The sequence below is a fragment of the Macrobrachium rosenbergii genome, chromosome 5 (assembly GCF_040412425.1).
Source record: "Macrobrachium rosenbergii isolate ZJJX-2024 chromosome 5, ASM4041242v1, whole genome shotgun sequence".
Lineage (NCBI taxonomy): Eukaryota > Metazoa > Arthropoda > Malacostraca > Decapoda > Palaemonidae > Macrobrachium > Macrobrachium rosenbergii.
Window position 1 is genome coordinate 22601624 of NC_089745.1, and position 10906 is coordinate 22612529.

A 10906-nucleotide genomic window follows, 5' to 3' on the forward strand; every position below is an offset into this window, starting at 1 on the left:
CCCTATCGGCTCCTTCATGGCGATTTAGGCGTTGTCCCCTCACGCAAATGTTTTCTCTCGAGTTTTTAAAGGCCTACCCTTCCCATTCACCCCTTTTAATCCGTGCTTCTGTCAAAGAGAGGTTTAACCTCCTTGGCGTTTGTTAATGTCTCCTGGGAGCAGTATACTTCTGATTGCCTCATAAAATATTTCCATTCTTCCAGGTCTCTGTTTTTCAAAGGCCTCATTGAATCTCTTTTTGACCTTCCTTGTGATTATCTCACACTGGACTTCCATGCTTTTAATTTACTTGTTTTTCTGTCAATTTACTGTGTATATATACAGTATGTGTCTATATACATATACATAATATGTGTATATATATATATATATAGAGAGAGAGAGAGAGAGAGAGAGAGAGAGAGAGAGAGAGAGAGAGAGAGAGAGAGAGAGAGAGAGAGAGAGAGAGAGAGAGAGAGAGAGAGAGAGAGAGAGAGAGCTATTGGCATCTGAAAAGGATTGTGTATGTAGACAGATAAGAGAGCAGCATAAATATACATAGGTTACACAAATAAGATTACGGCAGCATTTAATTTATCATCTATTCATAATATGGTCCTTCGTTTCTTTCCAGTAAGAGTATTCATAACATTTTTTCTATTCATATATCTTCTTTTCCGTGCAGACTTAGCTCCAGCAATTTACTCGAATATTTCATTGTTTTTTTTCTTTGTTTTTGTATCAGTTTTTATCATTATAACATACAAGATACCTTTGCATGAATGCCCATACCCGATGAAAAATATCTATTGTGTTTTAACGCCTTTCATTATATCAAGCGTTGGTACTTCCTTCCTTACATAAGTCTAAAACAGTTCTAATGTGAAACGCTCTTGTCGATTTTGACATCTGTCACGGTTCTCGGTTGATGCTTTTCCCGTTCCAGGAAAATTGCTGTCTCTCTTCCATATCTTTGCCTTCTTTGCAAATCATGCTGATTGTTCTCTCCGTATCATTGTTGCTTCTGAGGCGCGTAGTGTTTTTCTGATATCCGCAAAACGGTTTGCCTTTTCTTTAGAAAAGTAATTAACGCCATGAACGATTTCTCGAGCCTGTGGATGAAGATTAATGCGGGAAATGACTCCTTAATGAGTCAGTGAGTGTTTTGACTGAGCTTCCCTTGTGGAGGTACGGGCTGTTTGACATCTTTATGCCCTGAGGTCAGCTTAACAGGTAAGAGAAGAACTGGCAGCGCTGAAATTTTTTTGTCACGTTTAAGAATAAACGTGTTGTTTTATTGTTGTTAAATGCTAGAAAATTACGAGGGTCTTTAATAATTGGCAAAAATTTATTAGCAACCAATTATATTTGTGTTGTATAACTTATGCTGCCTTCATATACCATACAACGTGAGTGGGAATATTTGATGTGGCAGCGCCGGTCACCTCCCATGCCCTGCCCTTTTCGCCATGAAGGAGCCGATGGAGTATAATTAATATCATAAACAGAAATGATACCCAAAGGAAATCTGGAGTATTATAAATACAATTTTAAAATTTCTGAATTCTAAATAAATAACTACTTTCATTATCAAGATCACCCTATAATCCTATACCAAGTTAGAAAGAAAGTAAAGCTGGCAATGACGATGCCCAACATGCTGTTATCCAAGTACAGCTGAATAAAAAACTAATACATTAGTTAGGTATTGACAATACAGTACAATGAAAGGCCCAAAAATGCAAGCTACAACTCAACACATAACTAAATTCTAATTTATGAAGCATCTAAGAATGTTTAAATAAATATTTCAAACAAGCACATTTTTTGTATTTAATCCCTTTATATTAGTGGCAATCTCCAGATATATTCAAGGAAACAGTTCCCCTTTCACCAATCCTGTATGTTCATTCAGGTCCCTGACCACCTCTAGTGGTGAAAAATGGTCATTTCCTTTATAGTCTGAACCTGCTGCAACTTGAATGGGATGGTAGATAAGAAATTTTTCATAAAGTACGTAACAGGTTTGTATATGAAAAAATCAATTTATTTTCTAAAAATTGTGTCAAAATGAACATATTTTAAGTTATCCAAAGCACATATTTGGTTCAGATAGATTTGTAGCCAGAAAATCATCATAGATCTTTCAACTTCTAAAGGTGGTAGGCCAATTATTACTATTGTAGTTATTATTAATAAATAGCTTATATAGACCAATGAGTCAACATTGTTTCCTCTTGTAGAGCTGGCCCAAACCATTTGTTTTTAATAAATATTCTCTATCATATTTAACATATTGCAACACCTTAATAATTTATTGACTGGATAAACTGAAACTGTTGAAGATCATGACAAAATTTTAGCTGAAAACTAGACATTCGTAGGTTTGACCAAAAGTGTTGTTATACACTTTCTGCATTCAGGGATTGGATCTCATGGATTATTCAAGAAATACACATGGGTGAGACAAGCATGACCACTTTGAAGAGCTGATACTATACTTCAATGCAGCATTTTTTGGAATAAAGGACAATCCAACACCTAGTTTAAAACTTTATTTTATCACCAGATTCATGATTCCATAATGCTTGTCATTTACTAAAGATGATGGGTTGTAGAAATCATAACTAATCACAGGTATATCTGATTTGGTCCTAGTAATTTACCACTTTTAAAAATGCCAGAAACCAGATGCATTTGATATGCTGGAGGGCTACTGTATTTACTTACTGTTTATTCCAGTCACCCTCTAATAAAATCTCAAATGGTGGGAGACACTACCACTGATTGCATTAAGGCATTCTGTAACATCATTACAGTGAGGGGTCCTGCATTTAATGCATATCTTATTTGTGGTTTCGTTGAAAATGGGAGGCAAAGGGTTTTCCACAAGTTTGTCGTCTCCTGGACTTTCAGAAGCGAGATTATTTTAAGTTGTTGCATTCTGCAGTTGTTACTGTAAAATTTCATCAACTCCACCTTTGACTGCTTACATTTATCAACTAAAAAATTCTGTTAGCTCTAACTGGGAATGGTCATGGATGATTGTCTAAGGAAGTCCTTGGCGAGTCCGTTGCTTTAATCTTTACTGCACTCCTAAATCATTATGAAGAGGGAGGGGAGATTTACACTGTCAACTTGTAGGGATACACCTCGGAAGGAAAAGAATACTCCAATAATTAATCTGAGCCCTTCATTGTTAACTGGATCTCAGTTTTTCAATAAGGCCCTCACAACGCATAAGGGAAGATTTTACAGAGAGATGACTCATGGTCATCAGCTTCAAGTATATAACTACTACAAGATTAATGGCACATGGGCAAATCATCTGTAAATTTAGAATTATGAGGATTATGCATCACAAGGGATGATCCTCAATATGAAGAACAAGCCTCTAAAATGGCTTCCAGATGACAGCATACAGCTGTGTCCAGTGTGTAAGTACTCACAGAGGCTTTGGTATCAGAAGACAAGAGGGGTGCCAAGAGAGCTTTATGAGCCTCGGCATCGCACACAATTCGTAGCCCATCAGGGAAGAAGACCTCTTACCAAAAAGGTGACTGGAACACTCGTAACAGACAACAGACACATGAAAACCAGCAGCTCAAGGTAACCACTGAACTTGAGTGTTTGCCTATAGGCACAGATATTTATGACAAGTGTTCAGGCCAGTGAAGAATAAAACACACACAGGATGGGATAAATTAAGAAAAATAACAGTAATTACTACTACTCAAAGAGCAAGGAAAAATAATATAAGAGGTGGAGATTGGAATCATTTAATGACAAAATTATTGCAATGCAATTATAAAAAAAAAAAATTTTGAGAAAAGAGACTGCAGGTGATATTTATATACCAGACAGGTACAGAGAATGACCAGTTTTCATTCCTCAAAGTACTCAAGAACCCAGACGCATTACTAGAACCCAGATGCATTACTAACTATGGAGAGGAACAGGGCTCTTCTTCTTGGACACATCTGTATCTGGAGATTGCCACTACCATAGATTAGGCTGATTTACAGTAATGAGTTTGTGTTAAAACAAGCTAGTAGTTAGCAGCAGTATTGCTATATTAGTAAACAAACATACCTTGGACAAATTTAAATTCTGGCTCTGCTTAGGGAATTCATTGCTCCTATTTGATCCCAATACACCCATCAGATCATTTATCACATTCTTTCTTTTGCTCTCATCTGATGAATCTAGGTGACCTTCCCAACCACTTTTCTTGTTGGTGCTCGTTTCTTCTCCATTTTCAGACCCTAGAAAAAATATCAAAAATAAAAATTTTTTAACTAAATGTTATGCTACTTTTCAACGCTTCCTTTTTATTAAGTTCAAGGTTACAAAATCCATTAAAAAAAGTTAGTTTTTTTATAAACTGCATTTTCTCACTGTACATTACAGACAAACCAACTACTAAACTGTTTTTTTCTTTTATAATTTCTTATCTATGCAATATAAAAGTAAAGTATTCTTCCTGTAGTCTAAAAAACACCTATCATTTAGCCAAATAATCTTCCACTGCCTGAGAAGCAACAGCATTTTGCTTAGTTACCACAAGATCTTCTGATTCATGGTTTAGCTAAGAATTAGTACAGGGCCCTAGAAATTGGTACCCAACCATTTACAAGTAGGGGAGTAATCTCACCTTACTGCCTCATTTGACTACCAATACTTCACATGATCACAAAACTGGAGGATATGCACAGCTAAGTTTTCAAATTGCATCTTTACTGCTGCTTAACTGAAAATTTTTGTCATCCCCTTAATTCTGCATCACAACTGTACATGTATAACATTATTAAAATTCTGCCTTCCCTAATTCTTCTTTCTAAAATACCTTCAGTATCTTTAGCAGTAGCCTGCCTCTGTGACTGCTCACAACAATGTGGTGAATGATCAGTTCAGTTGGACAAGACTCCCTATGATGGGCAAAAGCCAAAATAATAGAGGCCACAGGAGAGTTAGCATGAGTGCTATAATGCAAGCACACATCAGTGGCTAGGGGCACACCTGGAACCAACCAAGGCATTGTATGATCAAGCACACAAAGAGTGTCAAGTTACCCATTGGTACCGTATAGTCAGGACACCACGCATCTGCCAAAATGAGCAGCATTGACTCTCCTTGCATACTCTGGTCCAAAAATTCAAAGGAAGACTTGAGGCACCAAGCATGCTCAAGAAACCTCATATCAATCCTACCTACGTCCAAGTCCAATCCACAGGTAAGCAAATGCTGCCACCCACTGTAAAAATGGAAAGGCACTCATATGAAGCTCACCAAGACCTCTTGTGAGAGGACTTCCTGGATTTCTTCTTCTTCTTCCTGCCTGAGGTAGAGGAGGGCAAAAGAATTCAAGGAGGAGGTGGAGGAGGAGAAAAAGCTTGACAATGAGGAGGAGGTGGAAGACGTTCACCTGCACTTTTCCACCTTATACCTGACATAGTCTCACTCTCCTCTAATAATGCATGAGAACCAGTCAAGACAAGGTAAGCTGACGCTGAAAGAGGACCAGCCATGCTTGATGCCACGGGGGCATCCACCCATGGGTAGGCAACAACTACTGGAGGCTCAACAGGTATGAGCTCCCTCAGGGGTGCAGCAACAGCAAATGAAGATCGTGCCTACTTAACCAAGGATAGGTGGTTCAAAAATGCAGAGCAGTACTAAAGGATCGGCTCCCTAGAACACTGAGGGAAGGTCACATCTACCAGAATACCCAACAAAGCTGGGATGTAGTAGAGGTAGGCAGTAGTGAGGTACACCACCTACAGAGAACCATTATTCAACAACAGCAGCATGTTGATGACTCACTTTCCCATGCTTACCCCACACAAACCGAGCAGGGAGAAGCTGAGTAAAGAACCACAAAAATTTGGCAAATGTGAAATGGGGGGTGTTTTCTCCTGATGAAACTGACCAACACTGAATAGCCTTGTTCCCAAGCCTTTTCCAGTTGCACTGAGGAATACTCCAACACAAAAGATGATGGTTTCGATTCCTGAAAGAACAATGATTAATCATTTCTATCCTAAAGGCTTGGTTAACCCATTATCATGGCCCCATATGTCTTACAATGATGGGGGAAGCCCAGGCTATTCATAAACAACACTTTCAAAGTCAGGTTGCATTGGGGGAGTTCTATTCCTAGGTTAGGTAACGGGTCAAGCCTGTGTCTTGGCTCCTTGGTTGGGTTGCGAAGCTTAAGGGCTAGGCCTAGGTTACTCTAGGCTATGTCCATGTTTTCACTTGTTTTAATTCTCCCCCTCCCCAAAACCCTGGTAGGGTTCCCCATCCCCCCTTGTTATAAAGGGTGTTATAACTATATTTCTCCGTCTTCAAGTCCCGTGTTACTGTTAATGTTTCCAAGGCAGTCCCCTAATCCAGACTAAGCCTACTCATTTTTACATAGGCCTATTTCAGTAACTGACGGGAGAGGGCAAGCCTACGAGTTAGACTAGGCTAAGCTACGTTATTCCCGAGAGCCGATGACCACTGGTCAATATTCCTTCGAGGTCCTTCATAAAACACGATCAAATATGGGGCATTACGTTAATTCACACTTGCCTTCTCCCTGAGGCGCAGGCCTAAATGACAAAATACACACCCACCCAAAAGGACTACGAGATAGACATCCTGGCGCCTCTTACTTTCGCAACTCACAGGGTTCTGTATCGGACAATATTTGGGTCCCTCATAAATAAAATACACTAACACACCTTCCTCTGTTTAGGAAAGCAAGTTTAATTCCCTACCTTCCGGAAGACGGCCACATATGAGCGTGAATGTCAACAGCACGTACAGGGTTAGGTTGAACCAGGCAGCCATCGTTGCACTGCCATGTTCAGTGCTGCCTGACACCAAGGACCACAACACTCGCAAAAATGTCCCAGGGAGCCAAAAATTCGCGATAAAAGCCAATAATGCTGGCGATATTAGCAAGTGATTCATTGCAACCACGTATTTTTACGAGGTCTAGAGAGTCCTTGGATTTATAAACATGACTCAGAACTACATTATGTCTTCATTAGATTCCAAACGTATCTTTTTTTATTTTACATTCATGTATTCTCTTTTTTTACCTCCATTTTTTAAAACCTAATTCAGTCGTTTTGAAAGACATTAAAAAATATAGATGATTTCTTAGATTTTAATATCATGGTTTAATTGTAAAATACTATTTCGGATCACTTTGCAGTGACAAGATGAAAATAAGTGATCATGATTGTCTCTTTGTGTTTAAAGGTAGTCAGAGCATTGAAGTAGTCATGTAGGCTATTTCTGTTTTTATACTTTTAACCTAAAAACACACAAGCCTTGAAGGACTAACTAAACGTTTCTACCGATCATTACTATGCATGATGTGTTCACGCCTTGGCGCTTTCAACAGGATCGAATGTTTGTTATTGTCCATCTTCCAGATGAACAACTGAAGCCTAGGTACGATCTACAGTGATTTTAATTGCCACCTTGCCATGGCTTATCTTTATTTCCGGTGGAACCTCCTCTTTCTGCAGCAAGATAATTCTGGATAGCCTTATAATGAGCCCACTGTAGTTTCTGCTAAGACATATTTGGATTCCTTTTCTGCTCACCAGCTAATTCAACCTTTGAATGAATAAATCTCACAAGGCAGTAATTTGTGGTGACCATATAACATATATTCTCAGTTACTTTGGCTTCACGTGCAGTGGCCATGTCTGTGTCCTAGGATGTTGCCACATCCTAGGATTAACTCCTCTTGCATCAGGGTATACTCAATCTGGCAAAAATTCATTCTCTTTTTCCTGTTATAAAGCCACCTCTTCTTTGCATAAGAAAGCACCATGACTAGAATACAGTGACCTTAATAAAGGTAGACCAGGGCTCTTGTTTCTTGAGTGTGTACGTGTGTGTATCCGTCTACATAAATGATGCATATACTTCTTGTTATGGTCTACTGGTCAGTAAAGCAAGGTTAAATAGAATTATGGGTAACTTAAAACTTAATATACCAATAAACATACGTGTAACCAGAAAATTCTAAGTCTGACTTTTTACAAATTCCGTTAATTTCCCATTTTAGAGTTGTACGTACAAGCTAGATAAGAAAATTCTTTTGAGTTTAACATATCTTAGCTGTAGTCTTGGTCTGGGCCTTTAGTTCAGTCCCAGAATTTATTTATATAAAAATAATAAAAGATTAGTTTTCTTAATGCTTCATAAAAAGCACAGTGCACTTTGAAGCCCTAAACAAAAACAGACAACAGTGTCAAGTTGTCGGGATTGTGAGTTGGCTATAAACTTGGCGCAAAATCCCGTAGGTGTCTCGCTTCTCTATTTGGCTCATGTTTACATGATCTCAATAACCACTTATTACGTCACCGGCGCCATTCTTTCCGCTTGAGTGTGCATCAAGTCAATTCCAAATATACTTTTCTTTTCTCCTCAGTGAGCTGTTTATCCTGATAGAAAGTGGACAAGGAAGTCATCTCCACACTTATCATCATTTGAATACCGAATCAAGGATGAAAACCCTACGCCGAAAACCTCCACAATATCAGCCACTTCTTAAGCCTACAGGAAAAGCTCACCAGCAACGCGTCGACACCATTATTCACACTGCGCCACTTCTCCTGTCTTCTTTGAAGTTTTGTGTTGACTGGATTATATGTCCTATCTGATTCATTCAGCTAGCACACCCTCGTCTCTCTCCCCTTCTTCCTCCGAATATTTCCGAACTGTGCATATTTGTTACCAACCTGTCATCCTAAGTTCTACCCATGTGACCCATCCCTCTCAACATATTCTGATTCACCTTTTTATAGACAATATACATTATATATATATACATACATACATATATACTAGCTGACCAACCTGGCACTGCCCAGGGAAAACTCTGAAGGACCCAGAAAAATTTTCCTGCACCTCCTTGTGCTGACTATCACTTTTAATCCAGGAATTACTGTGCTGATTGTCCTCTTTATCTAAATATTACTGTGCTGACTGTCCCATTTATCCAGTTACTAGCTGACCAGTCTGGCACTGCCCAGGAAAACTCTGAACGACAACCGATAAACTCTCTCTCTCTCTCTCTCTCTCTCTCTCTCTCTCTCTCTCTCTCTCTCTCTCTCTCTCCTAACACTCCCTCTACTCTTTCTCCCACTTCCTCTCCCTCTCACTCTCTCTCTCCCTCAGTCTTTCGCTCTTTCTCCTCCCCAACACCCCCTCTGCTCTCTCTCTCTCATTTCCTCTACCTCTCACTCTCTCTCTCTCTCTCACACACCTCTCCCCTTCCAGTTAAGATAATTGCTTCAATTACATTGCCCAACATTTTTGACATTTTATATTTCATCCCTTCTCAGCCCCCTCTTCCTATCGGGGCTGACCTTGGGCTTAAATGGCATCAGGAGTGTCACTATTCATCTCAGCAACCTCAAAAACTATGGATTAGACACTAGTATCTGTCATTTTTTACATTTTATCTTTCACCCCTTCTCACCCCTCCTTCCTACTGGGGCTGAACTTGGACTTAAAGGGCATCGGGAGAGTCACTATTCATCTCAGTGACCTCAAAAACTATGGATAAGACACTAATATCTGAAATTTACATGTCACACCCTTCCCCCCCCACCCCCACCCCCTTTGGTTCCAATGATGTCTTGCCCCCCAGCACAGTATTCTTTTCGATAGTAAGTCATATGTATGCCGAAATGAGGTATGATAAACCTGTAGAGTTTATTTTATTACTAAGTTTACAGGCAGAACCAGCCCCGTTTCAGGGAAGCCCTTCCCACCCCAACCCCCTCTGGTGACCTTTGGTGCTGGTAATGTCTTGCCTCCACAGCATTCTTTTCCAGATAGTAAGTAATATGTATACCAAGTTTCGTTGAAATTGCACAATGTGTTTCAGAGTTTTGCTGGAACAAACACGTACATATATACAGTAGCCTACATACATCCATTTTTATATATATATAGAAGATATATATATATATATATATTTCCACTTATACAGTGCAAAGAATATATCTCAACACCTTGTATAGCCACAGTTCAATTCCACCAAGACGTGTTGGCCCAACTACGTTCCATACACACTACTCTTCTTTTCCAAGCCTTTTAAAAAAAAACTGGTATAGGCCCCCACTTATGTTGTGACTCGTCTTCTCTCCCACCCCACCATCATCTTTTACATTTACACCCAAATACCTATGAAAATCAATCACTTCCATTATTTTCATCATCCATACAAACATTCATTGCTCCTATGCCTGGCTCCTAGTCACTCTCATAATCTTATACTTGTTAACATTTACTTCACCTTTCTAATTTTACAAACAGTTTTAAAACTTTTCACCATTCTCTACAGCTTCTCTTCAGCACTACTTATCTATCCCCACTCCATTCATAACCCATCCTCTTGTCCCATAACAATAAACATGCGTCTGCCACTTGTCTGGTTTCTATCATCATACCATAACAGAAATAAGCAGTCTTGAAGACAAGTTAGTTTTCTACCTACCTTTGCACCAAACTAGCCAACTCTCACACCTACAGCCTGATTTGCATGAAGTCAAGCCTGGATCAGGCAGGAAATCACGGAAGGCGTACGTGAAGAGATGTCTTTTGTTCGTCTTTTCACAACTTTGACCTTCTCCCTAACGTCTGCCCATAATAGACTGTAATGTTAAGTCTTAGCCAGGGTTCAAAACTTAGGGTTAAGGTTAGTGAAATCCTTACAGATGACATCAAGTTGTCAATATAAAGAAAAAAAAAGTAATAAGACAATCTCCTGAGTCATAATTCACAAAAATTAGGATAATAAGTATTGAAATATTAATGCGGAATCGTTAAGACAAGACTTCCTTATGGATGTAATGTGTATAGATAAAATGTACAAAAAAATGTAGACACGAAGAAACAAAAACCACAC

At 39.1% G+C, this 10906-nt stretch overlaps 1 protein-coding gene across 1 annotated transcript in view; it reads right to left on the minus strand.

Moving 5' to 3' along the window:
- sax (saxophone) overlaps nucleotides 1-6896 on the minus strand; it is a 53484-nt gene extending 46588 nt beyond the window's left edge. The window contains exons 1-2 of the mRNA XM_067103796.1: nucleotides 6744-6896; nucleotides 4072-4244 (exon numbers count right to left, since the gene is read on the minus strand). Coding sequence (XP_066959897.1) covers nucleotides 4072-4244; nucleotides 6744-6816 — 246 coding nt within the window. The 5' untranslated portion in view covers nucleotides 6817-6896. The remainder of the gene's footprint in view (nucleotides 1-4071; nucleotides 4245-6743) is intronic.
- Between the last annotated feature and the right edge of the window lie 4010 nt (nucleotides 6897-10906).